Here is a 27,712-nt window from a genome sequence, read left to right on the forward strand (position 1 = left end):
AAACAAATATGTAACACATAAACAAATGACAACCACTGAATTACAGGCTCCTGACTTAGGACAGACACATACATAAATAATATGGCGAGGTTAAACAAGTTAGCAAGATCTAAACCGTATAAATTATTTTAAAAAATGAATCATTTCACAAAACTACCTTTCTTACGTATACCGATGGTCTGGATTGAGGGTCCTTCATTTCATTCCTATCTTATTCTTCATACCATTTATCTCTATTTATTTTTTCCCCATTTTTCTATACTTCTTATAATTTAACAACCCGATTTTTCTTCATTGTTACATGTATGTCTATTTTCTTTATTTACAAATGTATTGTGAACATTACATGTACATGCATTATTCTCTATTCTTTAAAACTTTCCCTTACCCCCAATATAATAATCATGATAATATATTTGATCCTACAGAATCTTCATGAGAGAAAAACAAAACTTTTACTACCTAAACAGGAAAAGTGGTCTTGTCATAAAGTGATATTTTTCTAAGTTTAAAAGTTTGTTAGGTCTCTACACAGTTATTTCGAAGTGCATTTATTTAATATATTATAGACATTAAATGCAAACCTTTAAAAAATTACACCTGCGCTAAGTGGGTGTCATATTCTCTTGATGGCTTAAGACATTTTTTAACGTTTTTTAGCTTGTCCATTCATGACCAAAAGTTACAGTATAATTTCAACTCTTTAAATACTTCCTCTTTAAGGCATATTTATTAAAGGTGTATGAAAAAAATATTTCAAGATACATGTATGTACATTTTTGTAATCAAATTTATAAAAATGATTATATAATTGATTTTCATGTGGAATGCATGGTAATGTTCACACTTAAGAGTCTTTTTTTTGTAAATAAAGATAAAATCAAAGGATGTTCCTAAAATGTATCTAATAGGATAGTAGAAACTAACTGATCTTAACCAACTTTGTGTGACCAGAGATTACTAAATCAAAAGCCTACGGACCAAGTTTCATGGCAATTATAAGATATATATATTATAGACAAAATGTTTTTAAAGACTAATTTGATGTACATGTATCAGATATGTAGATTGTTTAATAATTATTCAAAAGTCAAATTATACAAATCGGAAAATGTATAAGTATGTGCCTTTTAGCATGTTTTGTAGGTTTTTGAATGAAAAAAAGGGGGGGGGGGGGGGGGGGGGGGGCTTGTATGAAGAGGTGATATTTTCCTGCAATTTAAAACCTCATGAATGTTTTTGTTGTATAAAAAATCCTAGTGGCGGATCCAGAAAGTGGGGGCTCACTGACTGTCTAAAAGGGGACCCGGCTCAGGTCCCGCTCCAGTGATTCCCTATATTATTAACCAAATTTTTCCCAGGGCTGCCTCTGAATCCTCCTATATGTTTAAAATGAACATTGTACTTTAAATAAAATGGAAATTACAAATAGCATAGTATATTACAATGTACATGTAATAATTTAATAGTACGTTATGTATTAAAAAGTCTTAGGCCAAAAACACTTGAAATAATTCAGGGTCAATTTAGGTCCCTAGCACATACATTACATTTAAACATGTTAAAAATCCATACTATAGCTGAAATTATTAAAATTTGCTTTTTTGGGGAGCTGATTTCTATTGCAAGTTATTTAAGTCTCAAGAGGCATACGCGTATATGAACCACTTACTAAACTACAGTAGAAAAGAAAAATAACATGTGGAATACAGCAGTTACAAAAAATATTGTAAAATGCGAATATACTGAAATCTTGAATTTTATGACAGACTTTATGTACATACAAACCTCATCACATTTTTCTTGCTCCACAAAGTTTGTAAGACAAGGATCAAGACTATTCATACAACTCATTCTGCAAATTTATCTGTGATAATCTACTTTTTGCTACATGTAGATTTAGAGTTTAAAAATGAATAATATACATATTGATAAAACCCCTATAATAAATAACAGTAACAGTTGTACCAAGTTACACCACTGTCCCAGGTTAAGGGGAAGGGTTGTCACCTTCAAATGGTAACTTCACAACATTATGTATGTGCCTGTCCCAAGTCATGAACCTGTAATTCAGACAGTGATTGTCTTTTGTTGTGTCACACATATTTTTTAGTTCATCATTTTGTACATTAATATGCCTTCAGTTTTCTCATTTGAATTGTTTTTCATTAGTCATTGAAGGGCCTTTTACATCTCACTATGCGATAACGGCTTTTGACCTGTAGCTGTTAACTTCTGTGTCATGTGGTCTATTGCGGAGAGTTGCCTCATTAACAATCCATTATCATACCACATCTTCCTTTTGTATTGAAACACAAATATTGACACATAAAAACCTTTTAGATAGAAAGTCAGAATGAGACTAATGGATAAAAACTATGCTGACTGTCAGCTCACACTTTTCATATGTTGTCACAAATATGGTTTTTAAAAGCACAATAATAACCAGATGCTCCGCATGAGGCAGCTTTATACAACCGCATAGGTCAACCCCCTCTTTGAACAATGAACAACTTCTGTCATTTATTTTGCTAAAAAAAATCTCTTGGATGGCCTATGACCCGCAAATTTTATTTCAATTTTATAAAATAGAGACATCAAGCTCTACAGTATGAAATTATAAGCAAGTTCTGTCATTTATTTTGCTCTGAAAATTCAATCAAAGAGATTTTATGTCTGTTTTTCCTATATTTAGCCTATTTGCACTCATTTTCAGAGGTAAAAAAATCTCTTGGATGGCCGGTGACCCCCAAATTTTATTTCAATTTTATAAAATAGAGACATCAAGCTATAGGTAGGAAAAAATGAGCCACTTCTGTCATTTATTTTGCTCTGAAAATTCAATCAAAGAGATTTTAGGTCTGTTTTTCCTATATTTAGCCTATTTGCACTCCTTTTCAGAGGTAAAAAAATCTCTTGGATGGCCGGTGACCCCCAAATTTTATTTCAATTTTATAAAATAGAGACATCAAGCTATAGGTAGGAAAAAATGAGCCACTTCTGTCATTTATTTTGCTCTGAAAATTCAATCAAAGAGATTTTAGGTCTGTTTTTCCTATATTTAGCCTATTTGCACTCATTTTCAGAGGTCAAAAAATCTCTTGGATGGCCGGTGACCCCAAAATTTTATTTCAATTTTGTAAAAAAAAGACATCAAGCTATACAGTATGAAAAAATGAGCCACTTCTGTCATTTATTTTGCTCTGAAAATTCAATCAAAGAGATTTTATGTCTGTTTTTCCTATATTTAGCCTATTTGCACTCATTTTCAGAGGTCAAAAAATCTCTTGGATGGCCGGTGACCCCCAAATTTTATTTCAATTTTATAAAATAGAGACATCAAGCTATAGATAGGAAAAAATGAGCCACTTCTGTCATTTATTTTGCTCTGAAAATTCAATCAAAGAGATTTTAGGTCTGTTTTTCCTATATTTAGCCTATTTGCACTCATTTTCAGAGGTCAAAAAATCTCTTGGATGGCCGGTGACCCCCAAATTTTATTTCAATTTTGTAAATAAGAAACATCAAGCTATACAGTATGAAAAAATGAGCCACTTCTGTCGTTTATTTCGCTCTGAAAATTCAATCAAAGCGATTTTAGGTCTGTTTTTCTTATATTTAGCCTATTTGCACTCATTTTAAGAGGTCAAAAAATCTCTTGGATGGACGGTGACCCCCAAATTTTATTTCAATTTTGTAAAAAAGAGACATCAAGCTTTACAGTATCAAAAAATGAGCCACCTCTGTCGTTTATTTTGCTTTGAAAATTCAATCAAAGTGTATTTGTGTCCATTTAGCCTATAATTCCCTATAACCTATTTGCACTCATTTTCAGAGGTCAAAATATCTCTTAGATGGCCGGTGACCCCCATTTTTTTTTGCATTTTTTCATTTACAATACTTCAAAGATAAATTTCACAAAGTATAAGAAAATTCTGTCGATTTTTTTCTATACCCCTGAACTACCTTAATAATCAATTCTCCCCATTCTTACAATTTGAATTATTCATTGATCAATATTTTCGTTTGATGTGTTTTTTTTTTTTATTTTGCCATTTGATTAGGAACTTTCCGTTTGGAGTTTTCCTCTGAGTTCAGTTTTTTTGTGATATACTAGAAGATAATAAGCTGAGATATAGGTTTGGGTCTTGTTACCCAGTCTTTAGTTATCTATGATTTGTTTTGTATACTATGTATTGTCTCTGTTTGGAGGGAACACGGTGGGTGTGCGGTCTAAGTAGTTCAACTACTGTAATTTTTCTATTACATGTATTACTTGCCAGTCAATACTTAGATTTTGGAACCCAACTCGTGCGTGTGAACGCGACTCCAATCTTCATTGATTAGGTCTTTCAGATTTTTCTACCATTGACTGGTGATTTTCTCCAGTGTCTCCGGCTTCTTCCACCAGTATAAAGTGACCGTTATGAAATATCTCAATAGTGTTTAAAAGTGTCGTTAAACACAAATCAATTAGTAAACAATCTTTGAATTTGGTTTTTTTCGGGTTTTTTACATATAACGTTGTCGGTTTATTTTCAAATCATCAGGTGAAATGTACCTTTGATTTTCTGAATCTGTAAAAGGATATCTATAAACAAATGATTTCACCGATTCAAGTAGCGTTCGTCAATAAATATAATTTTAGAAAAAATTAAATCAGTAAGTATGGGTCACTAAGACATTAAGGTGCCTTATATTTATTCCATAATGTGCTTTCTAAAAAATAGAATTCATGCTTTTGAGCCTTTTTTTAGTCCTTTTTTCTCTTTGCTTTGTAAGTTTGTTTATGACTAAGGAGTACGAATTTTCCTCTGATATCTTTCGATTCTTCTTTTTTTTAAATAATCTACAAATAAAAAATGTTACAAATGCAACATAGTGGATACTTTACATTAACGTATTGAAAACTATTAGTAATATTACTGATCAATGCGAACGAGGCTGTTTTTTTTCTGCAAATATAAATGTTTTATGGAGCAATACTAGATTTAATTTCAACTACTAATATTTGTATTATGTTTATAATTCCAGACTATGTTTGTTTGACACAAGAAAACAAAGCAACCGTCATGAAATGTCAAACGATTGCAAATGAGAGGTAAATAAATACTATACGATTTAAGAATATATATTATTAAGATAGTTTACAGCTATGATGCAAACCAAGTCATCATTATCTTGTTAAATCTGTATGTTAGTTGGAGCTATCCTGGACAAATTGAAGAAAAGACATATCTATGGCACCTTATTATGGATAAGAACCGTTTCATTTCCAAAATACTTTGCAACAATAAGATAGATATTATAAACTATATTTTCAATGCTTTTCATGTCGATGAAGCAGTCAATTAGTTTGTAAAAATTAATTTTAGTTTTTTTTAACTTAATAAGGGATTTGTGAACTCTTAATTCTATCAAACATTATCTCTAATTTCACAGTACCCAAATTTCATCGAGTATTGCACAACAAAAATAGATGCGAAAATCTTACAAGTTTGTTTTTTACTATTTAAGTATAAAACCAAACGTTCACATCATACATCATTCAATAAAGCATTTACTAGAACAGTAAAATCTACGAAAACGTCGCAGACGTTCACAAAACGTCATCTTTTAAAAATTTGAACACAACACGTTTAATATTTGTTTGCGTCCGAAGCGCTTTTCTGGATTTACCTTCATCTGGAACGCTTAAAGCCAAATAAAGAATAACAAAATGAAATATGTTTAGTCATCCATTTCTGAAAAAAATGAAAAGCAATCATGTACTTATGTCAAAGTATTCTAAATATTTGGAGAAACAAAGTTTAAGATCTGTTATACGATGTCTAAGGATGTGAATTTATAGATGGATGCAATTTGGGTATTCCTTATTACAGAGTGTCTATGTTTTTTTATGATTTGAGATGGATTGAAAATTAACTTGGCGTAACTATATAGTAAAAAAACGATACCTTTACAAAATAAAGGCAGAATACAAAATTTTGTCTATATCATAAAACAAAAAAGGTGAAAACTGTAAAAATTGGTGCAATTCGGGTACCCTCACGTTAATTGGTAATGAGTTAATCTTACGTGGCAAATTTTTGTTCTCGAAATTTCTTACGCTGAAGAATGACATTCATCTAATACACACATTCTCTCAGAAATACTCTGTTTCTTATAATACTACGGTAACAAGGAACATTAAAGGCAGAACGTAAGGATAACATTGTAATGAACAAATAAATCATGAGGACATACATAGGCAATAAAGAATACAAATATATCTACCAACAATGAAAATCTACTTCTCGTAACAATTGCACAGCTGCAAATACGCGACATAAAGACCATCACTTTACAGAGACCGGACCATGGCACATCAATGTTCACATCACACCTCTTAGTCCTATATATATATATTCAACAAATTATGAAATCTTCCAGATTTCTGTGGTGACTTGAGTTTTTATTGATATTTCATAATTATTAAATTTAATGGTAACAAAATTATTAGAAATACTAAGGCTTTTTTACCTCAGGAATAGAATACCATAGCTGGTTTTGACGACTTCGTACCTTGTTTTGGTCTAATTAACACCATTACAAACTAAATTATAATTCTATATTCTTGTAAGTTTCTGTTATAACACTAATTTATTCTATATTAAGACAATAACCTGTGAAAAAAAATACGTCATCTTTTCGTGGCTTTAATCGTTTCTATGACGCGTTATTTCTGTTACGTTTGTGGTGTACGATCATAAATTCTTGGGAGTTGTCCGTTGTTATTATGTTGTCTACATGTTGTACTATAGTGTTATTAACTGGCTGTTTCTGTATTGGCCCCGATATAGATTCAAGGTTTGCTGTATTGGCCTCGAGACCCGTAGGGTCGAGGGCCAATACAGCTGACCGAGAATCTATACCAGTGCCAATACAGAAACAGCCAGTGCATAACACTTTTATTAAATAATCCAACGTTTTCAATACAGACTTGTTCTGAATGCTGTATTACATACATCAAATGTGAATATAGGGCCAATATTTCCAATACGGGCTGGCAATGATGTGAAAACAGTCCGTATTTCCAATACTGGCAATGAATCCTGAATTACATGCATAATTACACCTAATATAAGAATGCCAGAATTTGATTGGTTCAACCATTGGTAGCCAGTGTATTTTTCGCATATAAAAACATGTTTTCCTCATTTCAAACCAAATTTTCACCATGTTTTTATATGCCGCAAATACATGTACCATGGTATTTGCCATTTTATATATTCCTTTTTTACCCTCCCGGGCATATTTCCGCCAATTTGTTTCGGATAAGATGTTACATAAAAAAGAGAGCTAACACGTATTAGTACATGCATAATTCCTACGGTTCTATGATAATATCCACTTATTTATCCTCAAAATTATGCATAAACATGTTTATGAATTACACCGTTACTGACTTGCTTTGAATCCAGCTTACAGAGTTACATGTATGTCATTGATATGTGTCATAATGTGATCAGCGGTCAATATTTCAAAAGACAAATTTGTATGAACTATCAAATTTGTAAGATTCATATTTTTTCAATAAGAATAAATATAGGACCTACCGTAAAGAGGATACAGAAATCATTTCATATCTGAACTCGTCACTGCTTTTCGCTTTTACGTCCATCATCATGCATGGATTTCTTGTCAACATTGTCAGATGAAATTTCTGATTCCTCGTCCAAGTACTTAATAAAATGCTATAACAATTCATTTTATGTAGCAAATATAAAGTAACTGGGAAGAATAAATCAGACAGTTTAACTATTCTTACTCTGTCTTGGATCGTCTGCGTTTTGAATGTGATGATTGTTTACCTTAACAGATATGCAACAGTGTCAATAATAGAAAGTCATACTCGAAAAGGCTGTGAATTATTTCCGTTTCAAGACTGCAAGACGTTAAAAAACATTGTACATCATTTAACCTTTTTATTTTATGATTACACAAATGTACCCCCATAGTTAAGTAATGGCGTTGGAAAATTGAAACCGGAAGTAAACGTCCTGTATTAGCCCATGGGCCAATACAGCTTTTATCTGTATTGGCCCTGTTCGAAAAGCAATATGAGCTCTTGATTTATATCGACAGTGGAATGTTATCAGTATTGCACATGCCGATTTATCCGTATTAGGGCTGTTTTAATCGTATTATTTAATAATGTACTGTTATATTATGTATTAATGCATTTCTCTGTCCTGATTGTTCTTCTGTTTACTTATACTGTATCCATGTAAGGTAATGTTTTCATTTAAGCGACATATTTTGCATTGCCAACTACACGAGATGTTTGGTGAGCCATAAAACCGTTTAAATCACCTTATTTTAGTCGTTATCAAATAGTTCGTTTCTATAAATGTTTTTGTCGCACCTCAGTATTTCTGTTGTTCAATTTCTATTCTCTAATATTCGATGTATTCACTCGGTTTTAGTTTGTACACTGGATTTATTTTCGCTTAATCGATTTATGACTATTGAACAGCGATATACTACTGTTGCCTTTTTATACAGTTGTGCCCCGTTATTGTCTAGTAAATGTTTGTATCGTTTTGCACTCTTCTGTGTGATTGTCGAGCTTATTTATGACGCTAACTGTTTGATTTTCTGTGCCAGAGTTATTTTATCATTATTTCTCCATGGCTTATTTCTTTAGTTCCTATTTTTTGTGTAATTGTCAGTTTGCAATAAATTCTGCTCAAACCGGTGCAAGGGTGCGTCCTGAAATAGCAGTGAGGTACGAACTTTTGCTTCGTGCTGACGAATGCATTATTACATTATGAAAAAGGACAGCAATTAAAGCAGTCTTCTTTGTTGTTTGTGTTTCTTGCTGTACATAAACTGATTTATTGTCAGGGATAGATGTCTTTTTTTATTCTCTATTGCATTATTTTACAAAGCAAGTGACTTATCATTAACCGGATGTAGCTCATGATTTCCCTTGTTTTAACTGCAACATGAACATTGATTTACCCGGGTTCTTTTATATATGCTAATGAGTAAAAAAAGGTCTTGTTTCCAGAAGTAAAGTGCATTTAAACTTAAAACATGTAAAATATCAACATGCGAGTTGGTAACCTTCAAATGTTCTCGGATCAAATGTTTGTATTTATAGTTTAAAGGGGGCGAAAGACACCCAAAGTCATTCAAACTCATAGATCGACACAATGGCCAAAGAAAGAAAAAAGACAAACATCTATAATAGTACAAACGACACAACATAGAAAACTAAAAACACTAAGCAACACTAACACCACAAAAAAACGGGTAAAGTTAAGTATGAAAAAGTGATAAACTTATTATTATTATCTGCTAAAGTAGGAGTTCAAACTTTTCTATAAAAGAGTCGAATCATACTTCCTAGCGAATGCGTTGTTTTGTAAATGTTTGGATCAGTGTTGGATATCGGTAATCCCTTCAAGGGTTGTTTAAATTGAAAATGTAACATTAAGTAGCAGATTAATGCAGAGATAGAAAAAGGTTGCCATAAAGCGAAAAACCGGTACAGTTTAAATAAAAATAAAGAGAACCGAGATGAGATGAAAAAGTCCGGGAAAGATTACAGAACCGAAATGAATAAAAGTTTTGAGAGTTTTCAACATGCACTAAAATCTGACATGCGTAAACTTCAACTAGGATGTTCATGATGTGACTGTGTTTTATTAGAATCTTTCATACTATTTACCTTTCGGTAACTGATTGTTTAGCATAATTGATTGTATACTAGTTTATAAAAGAAATGTATGTTTCCAAACGTATGTTTTTATTAGATTATAATGTTAAAATTAAATAAGCAAAAATAAACATTTGATCCTTCCAGGAAATCAAATTCCGATGAAGATAAGAAAACAGAAACAAGTGTAACTTCTTTCACAGGTTTGAATGTTTTACTTATATATAATTATGTACCCTTTACTATCCTATAAGAAACAAAACATTTTAAGAATATGTAAAGACAAAATATTTTGGTCGATGGTTTGTTTTATTTGTGGTCTGCAATACCTTGACCAATTAGTTTAATGTATCTAAAGTCGTTTTTCATCTGATGGAATCACATAAAGATAATAATATGTAACTTCTCTTCTTTAAGATAATGTTTTTGTGTGTTAGTTATGAAACAAGGACCGATGGAACTCTTGTAGTAAAATAAACTAAAGTTAATCTCAAATATAAAAAAAGATTGTAATGAAAAAAGTTAACACCATCGATGTTTGCAAAATGTGAAAATCTCAAATCCATAGGTTTTCATGTCACTTTCCACAAAAAGAGAGCCTGAAAAATAGTAGGGACATATACAATACAAACGTTGAGTTAAACTGACAACGCCACGTAAAAACAAAGATGACGAGAAGACGAAGCAAGGTCAAGAAACGCTATATCGTATATTGAATACTAAGTATCATGAACCGTACCACAACTTCTGATCTCAGTTGTTCAATAGTTGATCCAAATTTACGGCCTAAAATTGTAGCATATGTTAAGTTAACATTCGGTTTGTTTAGTTTGTTGATGTCACATTTAAAGAAAAACGTAAGGTACTGTGGTTACAACAATTGGAATATATAACATATAACTTATGACTAAAATATAAGTATCCCATTATAATCACCCAACTCGGGATGGTCGAAAAAGTTACTTAATTTGACCACTTTGAACTCTGAATTAAATGACTTCTTTCTAACTAGTAATCATCTATAAAGAAAAGCAACTTCTGAATGTAGATCAAAATCGGAGACACATTTTATCGTATTTTTTGATGCCCTTCTTCATGTTCTTATGAACTTCGAAAAAGTGAAGTGAATATTTTAATGGATGATTGACCTTTAACTTATAGTTTTTCCATGAATATTTGACCAACCATGAAAAATTAAAAAAAAACAACACCTTTAATAATTGCAATGCGTCCGAAATGCTATTCTGGATTTACCTTCCTCAGGAACGCTCAAAGCCGAACATTTGAAATCCGGGAATGTAAAAGTATCGAAACCGTTGAAGAGCTATACTAGCTACGAGAAAATTTAAAATCTAAAGTAAGATTTTTTTGGTTAAATTAATAATAAAAGTGAAATAGTGAAATAATTATTCGCTTTTAGCAGCCAAAATAATTTGGTCAAATTAAGCAAAGAAACATTGATATTTGCTAATTTACTTGTTAGTGAATCAGTCGACCTCATTAAATCCGTATTCATGTGAACTTCAGATTAACCCCTAGCTAGAGATTGACAACGCATGCATTGTACGTGTACTGGTTATTTTTAAAGAAAAAGAATGTCAACAATGAAAGTGAAACTACGGTTAACCATTTGATCACTTATTCGATCCATACGAAATCATTCTTATAGGGTTGAAAACAATGTGAAACATATATGTTGAATGTATAAAATAAAATCAAACAGGCCTATAAAAATCCAATTGCACGTGTTGGTTTAATCTATTTATATCTTTATTGGTGTTTACATCGCTTATATGGTCATCTGAGGTCAAATCGATAGTTAATTAGATGGCGTCTGTACTAAACTTCACACGAAACGAACCTACATATTATCAACCCCATGCGCTATAAACTGTTTCTTTTTGGAATTTTGGTAGTTTGAATAAATGTTTTACATTGTTATAAATCAAATATGAGAATTTGAGTCAAATCGGTGACCATGAATTTGACAGCTAGTGCCCCTTTAAAGGGTCAAAGTAAATACATTGTCAAAGTTTTATGAACATTAAACGAGCCAAATTAATTTTAATGAAAGTGTTAGGTACCACCTTAAGTCAACCATGCCTGAGAGAGTTGAAACCTTATTTTCTTAATAATTTCAAAAATTATAAAGTAACTTTCTATTTTGAAAGGTAGTAGTACCAATTCACAATTGTTCGGAATTGGATAAGCTAATATTATATTTTTTTTGCAGATCTTAATTCCAGAAAGTTTTATCTAGTATGCGGTGTTCTTGTAGTTGTCTTTCTTATTGGAATATGTTGTATTTGTAAGTAAATTTGTATTTTTATGTTATCATTATTAACTCTTCTCTAGTACAATTTTCAAGTCGTTTCGTGGATGATAATTTGTTTCATGTTTGTATTACAATACATGCACATATCATTTTAAACGTGTTTTTTTTTTTATTTCCAGTAATTAAACATAGAAACAATAAACATCCACAAAAAAACACAACTGTTGTTAACGTATGTTGGCTTCAAATATAGTTTACATGACAGGCTGCATGCCATATATGGATGCAAAATACTAGTAGAAACAATGTTTACAATCAAACAGTTTAAATTACTTTATCAAATGTTTAATTTACAGTTTAATGGAAAGATTTGAATCAAATGTACATAGCATACAAAAAATGTATATACTTTTATAGGGTTAGTCGGGTACATGCCTTTGGAAAGTAAAAGTGAAGAGGAACGCATTTTGCAAAATGTTACCACACTATCATTGTTTCCCGTTTTAAGACATAGAATGAAGAAAGCGTCTTTACTTGTTTTAACGGGTAGACAAGGAACTGGAAAGACTACAATAGCAAAATGTTTGCATGGACATTATCCAAAGAAAAGGTGCATCATTATTCGTATAAAGAAGGCCGAGTTGAACTATAATTCGTCACAAGTAAGTTATATGATCGTTGATGCATCTGAAAAAGTGACAGCCTTCGATCAATCCATCCGTACCTATTTGAAAAATATTAAAGCAACAAAACTGATAATAGTTGTGGAAGATAGTCCTCCAAATTTGATCACTATCCTTAAAGAATTTGCAAACCAAACTGATGTAGTATTCAATCTTGATGATAAGGATTTTTACAACAATAGAGATAAGGAAAACATTCTTAAGGTACATATGAAATCGAACAACATTTATTTCGAAGATGAGATGACGCAGCTGCAATCATTAGAAGACTCAAAAGCCGTGTGCATTGCAAAATCATTATTTGATTATCTGTTGAGTGAGGAAACTCTGCTAGGATTTCCTAAAATGTGTGCCTCACTTTGTAGTCATACAGATCATATACGACAAGGAATTCAATATTTCAGACAACCTCCTGCACTATTGATAACGGAGATTTACGATTTGAGAGAGAAAGGAGAATCAGATGAAATTAGTGCTATCCAATACTGTTTATTAGTCTCGGTGTTGCTATGTCCGAATAATAATATGTCTTTAACAGATGGTGATCTGCAAGCCTCGATTACCAAGAATATGAGACATATTTTCCCTAATAGGACCGTGTCTTGCGGTATAAATGTAATACAAACCATAGCATTTCACTTGATGACTTGGTATTTTAAAAGCAGTAAGTCGGAATTGGAGTTTTCCAATTCTAAAATATGCCAGGCTGTTCTGATAGCGTATTGCAATACTCATCCAGAGCCGAAATTTGGTAAATGTAGTATGCTTGACATCATATTTTTACTACGACCACCGAACTATCAACCGTTAAAAGATGAAATGGTGTTAACTGTTGATTATAATCAGTCTGATTTTGTTGCTCAACTGACAAATTCTTTGATGTGCGGAAGTTTAAATGCAGATAAACATGATAACATTATAAAACAATTAAAACGTTTTACTGAGATTTATGAAGATACACAGCTATTGCAATTAATCATACATCATATCGTCAGCAGTGATCAAACATATAAACATCAATTACGTTTAAGATTTTTTCAAGAATTCGGTGAATATGCACGCATATCTGAAAACGTATTTAACGATGAAATAAAAGCTTACTATTTTGCATCGGAGTATGTATGTTCAAAAAGGCAGGAAAATGAAGATGAATTATATATAGCAAAACTTTATTCATGTAAACCTGAGGTTATCGGAAAGATTTTACACACTCTCGTTGATGAGTTCGATAATACCTTGCTTCACTACTTTGTTGTATGGAATGGCAAAGTAGAAAACAATATTATAAATACAATATTGAAAAATGAAGATGAACAATGTATTGCTGATTTCTGGAAAACCACAAACTTAGAGAATGTAAGAAGACATACACCTTTTCACTTTGCTGTATACTTTGGGCGCCAAGACTTTATTGACAAGTTTTTAACTATGAAAGAAATAGCACACAGTAAGGAAACATGGTTACATTCATTGTATGGAAACGTCCGTAAAACGATTTTGAATGAAAAAGAAAACCTAATACGTCTTCTTGAATCTGGTATTAATCATATTTTAGAGGATATCAAAAGTGACAAAGACATTAACATTTTGTTTGAAATTGAGCTAATACCATCCCTATCAGCAATCAAATTTGGCAAAATGGAGGAATTTGATCATATAATGTCAATATTACAGAACAAAATTTAGAGAAGAGGAGTGAAATATGTAGAATGCAAATTATGTTTGATTTATGAGTGTCCGTGTGGTGTTCAAGTGTCTCCTTCTGAAATCAACATTAACTTCTATCGGCGATCAGTAGAGTCTTTGGACACATTTTAAAAATCTACAAAAACTGTATTCAGTGTCAATTTCTGACGATAGTAATCTTATTCTAGAAATCAACAAAACCTGAAATCGGTGAAACTTCTGACAATTTCAATATTGGAACAATTATTAAAATTGTAAACAAAATTTTACCTTTTATACTCCTTTACCGATAGTAATATGACAACAATCCATCAATCTAAAACCTTTGTTTGTGAACGGAACTAATAGTTGAATGAAATATATCAAACATACTTGATATTTTACTGAAACTGGATTTTTTTTATCAATAATAGGATAACTTTTAATGAAACTTGAAAATCTATAACTCATGGGTATCTGTTCATTGTTTTCTTACTCTTCTGGTCTTTTGTTTCTTTAAATCCTCATTTAAAAAGATATCATGTATAAAATACACTGAAATAATTTACAAATGGCAGTTTTGACAGAAATAAGTAAAATATCAATATGTTATGTATAGTACATGGATCGTAAAACATATATGAATGTATCATGTTTTAATAATTGTTGGATTGTATGTTTGTTTACATTTTCTTTATAAAATGTGTTTTTTTTTTAATATGAATGGCGTTCATCAAAAACAATGATTAGCACAACGGAATTTTTTACAATAATAATGATTTGTCATCATTTTACAATTCTGTTCTTAAAACATACAAAATAAACGAATAACAAAAACAAAATGGTACACGTACTAAGTACTTTTTTAAAATGTTACGCCTGAAAGAATTTAGAACGATCGAATTTGGAAGGATGGAAACACAAACCTTTCATCAAGACTTGTACATTACCTGTTATATATATTATATAAAATTGCGTATTGAGTGCGACATGTACCACTTTTGTAAAAACAAACATACACTCTTTTCAATTTTATACAATTTACATATCCAATTGACAATTTGAGGACTGGTATGGAGCATTAAACGTGGTATTTTGCGATTTTGTTAAACTGTGATTGTAAAGGTTATTAGAAGACCGCATAAATGTCAAAAGTGATAATCGTAGTTATGATCGACAAAGATTTGAACAGTGTTCATTGACAAAAATATTGTTTGTTGTGTTTATGCTGTAAGGAAACCTACTTTATTTATTTGTTTTAATTGACTTTGGAGTATCTGTAAACACTCTTTGATCTATACTTTTGTCTCGTTCAGTTTTTGTAACAATTAAGGATTTAAAGATTTAAGGATGTACATGGTCCGAGTCCACCATTGTCGTCCCTCGATTTTCGTTGTTCATAAATAAAGTCCCTAGTATTGACAGTGGGTTACTTGCCATTAATTTTTATACCCCTTCAAAAAAAAATCTCCATATTTATTGCCTCAAATTGCAAGAAGGGGGATGAAATTAAACTGTAAAAAAAATTGGGTCCATAATTTTAAACGAAAGTAGTGATTTGGTCCAGTTGAAAAAGGTTTAAAATTAGCACTTTGGAAGCTGTCAAAAGATATCAAGACGCCCTAAACATAAATTTGTCCATATTTTGAGTTAGAGACGATGAGGTTTTCTATAATTTTGATATAATTTGTCCCAAAAGTAGTACAACACACTGTAAAAGTTCCTTTTAGAAAGCGCAGGTGGGATTTTTTTTATATCCATTTATGTTCTAAAAGAAATGCACAACGAAATAATTGTGGTCTCGGACCACATAGGTGAAGTTTTGGAAAATGTGTCAGATGTTCGGACTCCTTGTTGTTTTCCCTTATATACAATGTAAAGTAAAATGTTTTCCTCCATGACACGCTTTAATCTGATCATATAAGCATTATAGCTCATAAAAAGTCATCTGCCAAAGTTTTAGTAGATTCTTGATTTTTGATTTTTTTTTTATTTCATACCAAAGTAATACTAATGCAAATATAAGGTAAAAGTCCCAGTCAGACTTTTCCCGTAATATTTTAAAATGAGATATCTTGAAAACGACAAGAACGATTTTGATCAGTTCCTTATGCCCTTCGGGCTTATAGTATCAATTCCTTATTCTTGATTTATATAATTCCACCTAAGTACGTCATTAAGGCTGATTTGATTTATGATACCCGTTTTCTACTGAAAATTGTTGCATTGTTCTACCACTGACCCGATTTATGTTAAGCCCCCGAATGCATGTTTTACCTGTAACTTTTCTCATCTTCTTAAACTTACATGACTAAGCCACAACATTAATTTTTGTAATTAATGGTACCTTCTTCCATACTATTAATAAAATTGAAGGCGTTATTTCTGCTAAAAAAGGAACGACGTATCCCTGCCTCAAACTGGTATATTATATGTGACCAGCGGTGAGATTCTCTTCCGCATGGAGGTATCAGGTTTAAAATAAGTTTATATCATTTTCATTATTCAAAATACCCGGATAGGCTGTTTCACTTGATTCTGCAACATAACAGAATAATAAATTTGATTTTATAAAATGTAATTTCATATGAGTGTTCATCTTTTATAGTTATCTTTGTATCATTCCATGAACTATTTTTGGATAAAGGTTGACTTATCATATTTTTTAATATTGTAGCTGAAATAGACAAATAATCAATTTGCTTGCCATAGCAGCAATGTACCATAATATGCAATCGAAAAAGTAAAATATAATACTATATTTAGATTATGATGATTACACCATTAAGTTTTTTTCTTAAGGAAAACTACATTTATGCTAAGAAAGATATATAATAAGCTATCCAGGAGCTGTATGACCTGATATGTATTTTTAATGTTTATCTAATATCGTATTGTAAACGCTTTTTGAACATGTATTCTAAAAAAAATGAAGAAAAAAAATTAATATCTGTAAATGTAGAGTAAGATGAAACTGTCAACCAGCATGATCAAATATAGAAGTGAATGTAGGCGAAAGGAACGAACAAACAAATTGAACAACACAAAGTCATACATCTTGTTTTTATAGGTGTAATACCACCACAGTATAATACGTCATATCTGGTTGCATACGAAAAAGGGTCGGAAAAACTATTCCTATGACTTTGACAGTTGTAGGAAAATAGAACTACATTTCATAGCAGTAAAATATTTCTGAGTCATTAACATACATATCTTGAGTGTTTCAACGCAACATTTTTTTCTGGGTCTCCCATAGAATACTTGAGGTTTTATGGTTATTTAAGCTTGTCCACAGGATAAAAATGTGATTGGTTAACATCCAGTGATGTCTAGCTTTGATACATTGTCCTGAGTTGGGTTTTTTCAATTAATTTTGTTTTTCATCATCGCTTTGACCTTTCGGCTATAAAGATGATGTTCTCTCACTAAATAATTCAAAATTTGTTGACTATGATCAATGCATCTATAACATCGAACTAAAGATAAAGGATACAACAGATTCAGTTAAGTCTGCTTCCTTTACGTTTGAAAGGACGTGTTTTTCAACAGACTATCGGCATTCCAATGGGAACCAATTGTGCCCTCTTCTTGTCGACTTTTTTCATTGTTATAATGAGGCTGACTTCATACAGGAACTTCTTAGAATGAAAAATAAGAAGTAGGCAAATATCCTTTAACTTTACTTTCCGCTATTTAGATGATGTTCTCTCACTAAATAATTAAAAATTTGATGACTATTTTGAACACATCTCTCCTATCTAGATAGAGATAAAGGATACACCAGGTACAGTTAAGTCTGCCTTACCTCTTGACTTATATCTAGAAACTAACAATGAGGGTCGGTTGAAAACAAAACTTTGCAACAAACGAGATGGTTTCAGCTTTCCAATTGTGAACGGTGACCTATAATTGTTAATTTCTGTGTCATTTTGGTATCTTGTGGAGAGTTGTCTCAATGGCAATCATATAACATTTTCTTCTTTATTTTATATTTCCATTTCTATGTAGCAACATTTTAGCCGCGTCTGTATACGGAGTATATATTATCAAATTGATACGATATCCTCGCGCTTGTACATCCTATTATGATTTCCTTGATAGAGGGTTGCTACTCACAAGGAAGCTATTAAACCAAGAGTTCCAAATAGTGAAGTTGAAATCATCCCTTCGTAAATTTTACGGACGCTATCACGTGTTGGGTCCCCGTCATGGAATAAGCGTTTAACAGCTGATATTGGAAATTTTTCATACGACGTTAACTCATCCCTTTTCCCTTTTCATAAATGTGACCTACCTAATTAGTCTATTTACCGGATTTGTAATAGCATGCGCAACACAACGGGTGCTACATGTGGAGCAGGAACTGCTTAACCTTCCGGAGCATCTGAGATCATCCCCCCCCCACCCCCCGTTTTTGGTTCGGTCTTTATTTTTCTATGTTGTTTCTTGTGTACTATTGTTTGCCTGTTTGTATCTTTCCTTTGAGCCATGACGTTGTCAGTTTATTTTCGATTTATGAGCTTTGTACTTGTTTGGCTGTATAAATATTTTGATATGAGCGTCACTGATAAGTCTTATGTAGACGAAATGCTCGTCTGGCGTACTTAATTATAAGCCTGGTACCTTTGATAACTATTTGACATTTCCTCTGGTATCTTTTTACCCTCTATTGAAGATTATAGAGTTTAAGGATTGGAAAATATATTGACATGAAGCATCAATGAGGGAAAATGAATTATCAAAGCGTATATCTGGTCATGGTGCAGTAATATTGGCAATGTAAATGGTAAATAAGTTTTGTTTCTGCTTACAATCTAGTCTTGTTAGCGTTCAATAGCTAGTTCCCTATACTGCCAGTCCTTTAAAATGTTTTGTTGTGATTTGTTAAATGATTTAAACTTTACGGTATTGTAATCAATCAGATTCCAAAAAGAGGGAATTGATATATATTATTCGACCTTAACCTCAAGCAACATAAAACACGTGTGAAATATGTATGGTTAGGCACATAATATTTAAAAAAACCACTATGTATTGTATGAACAACTTGATGTCAAATTGACTGATACCCAAAATTTATCGAAATGATATTTTGATTGTTCATATATTAGGTGAAAAGAAATAAGTCTACGCCAGAAATCGTTATAGATAGGAACAGAAATGTAATACATCATACAGATTTTTTAGATAAATTTGAAATGTTCATAGAGGTGCATATAGGAGGTATCTGTACGGGAAAATGTAAATTTCACAATGAACGAACAATAAAAAATGTCTTGCACGTTGATTTTTTCACGCATTTTACGAAACACGGTAAATAACGAACCTTTTTCACGTTGCACATGAAATAAAAATGTCAAAACACATTGCACGAAAACAAAACACTCTCTTCGTATACAGTAAATCATGCTATGTTCATAAAAGTGTAAATGTTATGACTAAGCCACCGCCATTAACACTGTAAATAATTGAACAAAGAAATGAGATAAACTTTATTAAGGTTGATTGTAAATAAAATTACGATACATGGTTATCAATAATATTTGTGTTTTATACGGAAACATGTGAATTCCATTGAACAAAAACACATGTATTCATATTGGTAATATGCTTTTTGTTTGTATTGGTGATTACAATTTTAGTATATTTTGTTATGATTTACATTTATTATAGAAAATACATATATATCAGTTGATATTTGTTATTTTGAAATTTCTAGTTTATTTAGTTGTTTGTTTTATATGGCAAAACGAGGGTTGAATAATATATAATTTCTACAACAAAATAATACTCACAACAAAAAGTATTATCATCCAATAAGTATGTAATTCAAGTTACCTAGAGGAATGATCTTTTATATTTCCACATTTAATAAAGAATATGCATCAGTCTTAACACGGAAGCAGACATTGAAGTTATGACCATAAACGTGAGATAATATAAATTATTAATCGAACATTGCAATTGTTATATTCATTGTAATTTTGTATGGAAATCTACAGATTCTGAATACGACTCAACTATGACGGTATGCCATCAACAATCAAATACTAAAAAAATAAAACAAATCTTACAAAGAGGTCAATTATTATACATAAAAAATCATGATCGATAATACCTATATATAATAGAGAAATCTAGTGGAATAATGTGAGATAATCCAAAAGTAATTGAATAGAACAATACAAATCGTCTTTGTAAAGTTTGAACAATAAAAAAATTATATTATTCACATTTATTATAGAAATGTTTTGTTAATAACATTGTTAGTTCATAGATTTATTGTTAATTTGTTTACCATAAAGGTCGATGACAAAAAACTGGAGGTGTAAACCGAATGTCATTTCCACATCGGAAACAACAATACCCCATTGTCTTGTCATATTTTCATTTTATTAAAAACATAAACAATTTAAGCGATACATGTATTTATTGATAATTCAAATTTCTAAGGTGTTTTTGTTAAAACTGACCCTAAGTTGCTACCAAGGAGATTTATTCCTTTTTTTATTGTTGTGAACTAACATTTTGATTATTTGTAAACAGGATTTATATTTGCAATAATGGTGTATTTTAATAGCACAATTACTACAATACATATGATACCTGAAAATGATACGCATGAGTATATATCTATTCTTGAAATCAGTAACCAGTTAGCAAGGATACTAATTCCAGCGACAGTGTATCTTTGTATAATACTTGTTACGGGTGTCATAGGAAATATAATGGTGCTGATAGTTTATGGTTTCCGAGTACGAAAGACTGCATACACTTTTTTGATTTTGATACTGGCTGCCCTTGATTTAATAACCTGCTTGTTTGGAGTGCCATATCACATTTTGTCGGTCGTGCATCCTTTGATGTTTGTTTGGAACGTTTTTTGTAAGAGTGTGAGCTTCATACTTCATTTAACGACAATGTCATCTGCGTTAGTTGTAAATGTGATTGCGTACGATCGATATCGAAAGATTTGCAGACCTTTTCGACGTCAGCTCTCTCTGACACATATCAAAGCCGCCTGTTTTGTCGTAATAACTGTGTCGGTCATTTTGGCTACTCCTGTGTTGATAATGTACGGTTCAACAGCAGGGGAAACAGATATTGCAAATTTGACAGGGACAGTATGTTTTATAAGTCAAGAATTTTCTGGGACCCTGTTTCATCAAACTTATAGCGGTTTGGTTTTTCTTCTCTTTATAGTGTTACTTATATTTATGATATCGATGTACATTAATGTCGGTAGACGGATTTTAAGACTTCGTGCATTCACACACAAACCAGAGATCTCAGCTACCGAAACAGTATTAAAAGAGTCCAGGGATTTAAACACTATAAATATGCCACAACAGAAAACGCAAGGCGATGAAAGTGAAACACACATCAGCATGGCTCCTAAACGACAAAATCAGGATAATTGCTACCACTCATCTGCAAAGTCGACAACTTTACAAGACAAAACAGATTGTGAGTCAAATGTTGATATTTCAAATAGAAATAAAGATGACACCACAAACAAAATTGATAATCAAAATATTCAGTTGGATTCGTGTAGCTCAGTATCAAAAACAACTTCTATCATAGTGGAAAGTGATTCTACAATACAAAATAATAGCAAATATTCAAACACAGATTTCGAAACGAAGAAACTAAAGAAAAGATTACGAATAACACTTATGTTATTTGTAATAACAACTGTATTTATTATTAGTTTCTTGCCTTATCTAACAACTGGAATTGTTGGTAGTTTAAACAGTGAAATTTGGAAAAATATGTCTGATGCAGAGCTGGTCATTTACGGACTTTTACAGCGAACGTATCTTATTTCGAGTATGAGTAATCCAATTGTGTATTGGTTCCTGGACAAACAATTCAAATCTGAATTTTGCATAATGTTTGGACATTTGTGTCCTTAGTGCAAAAAATGAATCTAGCAGGGTTACTTTACTATTGTATATTTTAACTTTGTTTATATTTAGGCATATTATGTAATTCTAATTTCCCGTGTTGAGGAGAAAATACTGAAAATAAGTGGACAAAATCGCGGTCACATGACAAAATTGTGTTTATGAGATGATAGACAAAAACGTTCAGGTGATCATACGTCTGGTTTTAAATAATTGATTAACAAACCACTCATAACTCTTTATGTATTATAATTTTATATTCGTATATGTAGAAAAACTAAATAACATCTGAATAATTTTACAAACGAATAGCGCGTATAAAACATGTAATGTGTGCTGTAACATATGTTAATGACGTTCGTTTTTTATTGAATAGGCATTTCACATATCATTTTCTTTTTGATTTTAGAGGGCTTTTAAAGACAACATATAAAAGTCTGTTTAGATTATTGTATCGACAGACGGATAACCGGACGATTAAAGGATCGACTAGTAAAAAAAACATTTTTACTTTTTTTATTATTTAGAAGAGAAAAATGCATGCAGGAAATATTTTATTAATTAAATGCAAATAATCGTAGTATAAGTTTATTCTTTTTAATCATTGTAAATAATTTTTGATTGATGAATAAGTTAAATAAAGTTTACAAATGTTTAAGTTTTTTTTTGTTTGTTTTTTTGAAAAAGTTCTATGAAATGTTCTTCATTTAACAGACACATTACAATGTTGTGTAGTTAAATACGGTTTTCGACAAGCAGAGATATATTTAGTATTATTTTTTATATCAAAACATCGTTAAAACAACATAACCCAAATATATGTATTAAGCGGTAATTATACTATACCAACATATTTACAAGTTTAGTCATTCTGAGGCATTATCTTATTTCTTAAATAATAGCTGTCTCCAAAATTCTATTGCAAATACAGTGGTTTATTGAATTCACGGCTTTCTTTAACAAAAATTATCTCATGATGGCTGGTAGCATTTGAGTTTCAATCATTATATAGGATTCAGAGTCACATTTTTGTCGGATTGACATATACAGTAAATACATATATATATCCTCTTTGGTGAAAAATTGTGCATCAAAATACTGTAATTCGTCTTTAAAAGATACAATCTAAATAAACCTTATATTTTAGGAATTGTATTACTACATTTGCTGTTATAAAACTAATTATCGAATTATGCATAGGTTTGGTATATTTGTCAAGACACATCAATGGAATGAGCATTATGGTGAATCATGATCGACATGCGTTAATTATTTGGCACAACTTTTTGAAATTTTGGATCATCAATGCTCTTCAACTTTGTACTTGTTTGGCTTTTTAAATATTTTGATATGAGCGTCACTGATGAGTCTTATGTAGACGAAACGCGCGTCTGGTGTACTAAATTATAATCCTGGTACCTATAACTATTTTTTAACCACTATCCATACATAACATTTTGAAGGATTTTTGGAGAGCGAATACCATTTTGAGAACAAAATGCACTATATATCGACAAGTTGCTGTTTAAGTGACTGATTACGTATATTTATAGATGATATGTGAGATCTAAATAACAAGTGCACACTAGTAATCCTTAAAGACAGGACTATAAAGGTTCGAGGTATCATACATTAATTAAAAGAGTACATTGTCGGAAAATTGTTTGTTTATATATATATTAAAGCATATGCCTAGAATCACGATGAAGCTTGTATGTTCACAAGCCTGTTTTAATAACAGTAATTTAATCATTATTTTGGTTTTTTTTATACATTTTGTGTTCAAAAGTTGTATAAATTATACAAAAAATAGTGTGGAACATGCATAGCTTGTTCATCAAAGAATACTCGTTCTAAAATCGAGTTGTGTGTTCAGGTCATGAGACTTGTCTTGTGACTTTTTGTCCTAAATTTGTTAAACAGCGTCGTTTTAAACTAGTTTGTGAAAAAAACTAAAATAAAGATTTGCAAATTCATCTTAATTTGACCTCTACATATTCTAATGTTGTTGTGTGGTTAGTTTTCTTTTATTAACCCATTAACAAGAAACATTTTTTTTTTTCTTTTATATCTTGTGCCATAATATGAATAAATTTCTGATAACCAGCAGGTAGCAATATTTAACTTCTAGTGGTCCATGGTTAATGACCACTAAAAAATCTCTGAAATACAATGTCAGACATTGCTGAAACTAATGATATATCAAACTTTGTCTCAGCGTGTAAAGTACGTAAACTAAAATAACTGGTGAACTCAATTAAAATAAAATCTGATAAATTCAGCTGGTGAATTCAACTATAAAAATTGTTGATTTTAACTTTAAAAAAAACTTATAAATTCATATGTGATAAATAATTGTTTACTTCTGTTGGAGGTTGGAGGGTAAAAATCGTACGTTTTTTTCATTTACATTTATAATATTCATTTAAAGTTAATAGTTGATAGTTCAAAAAGGATTGTTTTTTATACGTGACATCGTCAATTGTCTTAAAAGGAGGTTATTACGCAATATCCTATTTCCACAACGGAAGCAGTAACAACATATTGTACTGTCATCTTTTTCATTGACAAGTAAGAATACAATCTAAGCGAACGATATGTGCTTTGCAAAGTCATATTTCTAACGTATTATTGTTTGAAACAGACCACAATTTGTTATAAATTAGTTGTGTTACTCTCTTTGTGGGAATCTATTAGTATAAGTTATAAACAGGAATTTTATAAGCACACATGATGGATGCTAATAGTACAAATGCTACCATATGTACAATATGGCAAAATGATACTCTTGAATTTACGTCTATTCTGGAAATCAATAACCACTTAGCCAGGATACTTATTCCAGCGGCAGTGTATTTATGTATCATACTCGTTTCGGGTGTCATTGGAAATGTAATGGTGTTGTTAGTTTATGGATTCCGCATTAAAAAGACTACATACGCCATTTTAATCTTAATACTTGCTGGACTAGACTTGATGACTTGTTTGTTTGGAGTGCCATATCACATTATATCTGTCGTTTATCCTTTGATGTTTGTCTGGGCCGGATTTTGTAAGTGTGTGAGCTTCTTTCTTCATTTCGCAACAATCTCCTCGGCGTTTATCGTTAATTTGATCGCTTACGATCGATATCGCAAGATTTGCAAACCTTTTCAAAGACAACTTTCTTTGAAACATATCAAAACCGCCTCTTTTGTAATTATAACAGTTTCGGTAATTCTAGCTACTCCTGTTTTGGCACTTTTCAGTTCAACACCAGAGGCGACTGGCATTTCAAACATTACAGGGACGGTATGTTTTATTAGACAAGATATGTCTGGGACTCATTTTCATCAGGTCTATAACGGAATCATTTTCCTAATTTACATTATGCTACTTTTTTTCATGATATCGATGTACTTTCCTGTTGGCAGACAGATATTAAGACTTAGTGCATTTAAACACAAAACAAGCAGCGCAGCATTTCAAACAACAGGGATGTCTCGGCATTCGCTCACTCCGGGAGAGATCCCCGATAAACCCCTTAGAATGGCTTTTGAAATGAAAACTGAGGACGAAGACATGGAAGAGTCAAAAAGTGTTGAAGTAAACTCCTATTGTGATACCACTATAGAAAAATCAAAAATTAAAATAGAATCCTCAAAAAAAATTCGTAATCACGATACGTGTTGTTCAAAATCGAAAACGGCTTCAGTCACAGCGGGCAGTCACAATTCATTGCCAAATACTGAAAAACCTTCAAACACAGATTTAGTAACACGGAAACTTGATGAACGAGTCCGTATTACAATTATGCTATTTGTTATTACTTTTGTATTTATTATTAGTTTTATGCCTTATCTTACAACTGAAATCATAAGCAGTCTAAACAGTAAAATCTGGAAAAATTTGTCTGAAGCACAATTAGTTATTTACGCATTTTTACTAAGAACGTATCTCATTTCAAGTATGAGTAATCCAATTGTTTATTGGTTCCTGGACAAAAAATTTAAATCTGAACTCTGCATATTGTTTAGAAATTTGTTTACTTGCTGCAAAAAATAGTTTATACCATGTTGCTTTGCCACAATGCAAATTTAGTTTAAATATTACTTTTCATGTATTGTGGTATCATCTTAATCCAATGAACATACAAAGCAATCACGCGAAATAAATAATAAGAAACAGTTGTTAGTTTTAATTTTTATGATTCATAATCTGAAGTTAACGTTTAGATGGTCTTGTGGTAATGTGATCAACTAGCATGACAGAAGTATGTTGTTGATGGAAGATGTTCGTTGTTGTTCTGCAGTTTGCATGTTGTGTCGACAATATATTATTTGTTTGTGCGTTTCTCTATGATGAGTGTTCTTGCGTGTGTTTGAGCTGTATTTCGGTCACTTAGTGTTGTCATTTTAGCGATATTTTTTTAACATGGTCATTTAAAGCGGGAGGTTTGGCTATCCATAAAACCCGGTTCAATTCACTATTTTTCTTTAAAAAAATTCTTAAAATGGCCTGTACCAAGTCAGCAATATCGCAATTGTTATCAAATAGCTCGTTTTTGTGATTTTACTTTTTTCTATGTATGTTAGTGTTTGTTATTGTTGCATTTCAGCGGTCCTGTTGTTCCTTTGTTTCCTGTTAAAGTTGATGTGTTTGTAACCGGATTTGTTTTCTCTCATCGATTTATGACTTGTAAAATAAAGGCAACAGTAGTATACCGCTGTTCAAAACTCATAAATCCATGGACAAAAAACAAAATCGGGGTAACAAACCAAAACCGAGCGAAACGCATTAAATATAAGAGGAGAACAACGACACAACACCGAAACACACACAGAAACAGACCAATTAAAACACCGTTATACTACTGTTGCCTTTCAAGTTTTAAGTTTCATCTCCTCTAAAGTCAAATGAAATGTATAGAAATTAATATTTTCCCCGGAAAATTAGCGACGACAAAACAATAAGAGGCTCTAAAGAGCCATTGTCGCTAACCTTGGTATATGTGCAGGTTTTACAAAATACACTCTCTAACATTGTAGATGAGAATAGAATTCATGAAAAAATCTGTTTTATTAATCTTGTATTGCTGATCATTTAGTCTGTTTCGTTTCTTTCCATCTTCTTCAGTTAATCAGCTTCGTGTCAGGTGAGCTATTTAAATACTTCATTTATCAGTAAAATGAAGAAAACAAATACGAAAGAAAGAAATCTTTTTTCAAGTTTTGATTATATGAGTATATGATTTTAAATGTTTTTATATTATTTATGTTAATGCATATTAGATTGTGAGTAAAATTGAGAATGGAAATGGGGATGTGCCAAGGAGACCTCAACCCGACCATGGAGCAGACAACAGCAGAAGGTCACCAACAGGTCTTTAATGCAACGAGAAATTCCCGCACCCGGGGGCGTTCTTCAGCTGACCCCTAAACAAATATTTACTAGTTCAGTGATCATGATCGCCATGCTAAACTCCAAATTGTAC

At 31.5% G+C, this 27,712-nt stretch overlaps 2 protein-coding genes across 2 annotated transcripts; both read left to right on the plus strand.

Moving 5' to 3' along the window:
• The first annotated feature begins 20,748 nt into the window (after positions 1-20,748).
• Positions 20,749-22,780, plus strand: LOC134690317 (5-hydroxytryptamine receptor-like). The gene has a single exon (XM_063550287.1). It carries the CDS (start codon positions 20,896-20,898, stop codon positions 22,246-22,248), a length of 1,353 nt encoding a protein of 450 aa, XP_063406357.1. The 5' UTR covers positions 20,749-20,895; the 3' UTR covers positions 22,249-22,780.
• Positions 22,781-24,775: 1,995 nt separating this feature from the next.
• LOC134691001 (substance-K receptor-like) lies at positions 24,776-26,405 on the plus strand. The gene has a single exon (XM_063551187.1). The coding sequence runs from the start codon at positions 24,970-24,972 to the stop codon at positions 26,281-26,283; it is 1,314 nt and encodes a 437-aa protein (XP_063407257.1). The 5' UTR covers positions 24,776-24,969; the 3' UTR covers positions 26,284-26,405.
• The last annotated feature ends 1,307 nt before the right edge of the window (positions 26,406-27,712 follow it).

Source organism: Mytilus trossulus, chromosome 11, assembly GCF_036588685.1.
Source record: "Mytilus trossulus isolate FHL-02 chromosome 11, PNRI_Mtr1.1.1.hap1, whole genome shotgun sequence".
In the NCBI taxonomy this organism is placed as follows: Eukaryota; Metazoa; Mollusca; class Bivalvia; order Mytilida; family Mytilidae; genus Mytilus; species Mytilus trossulus.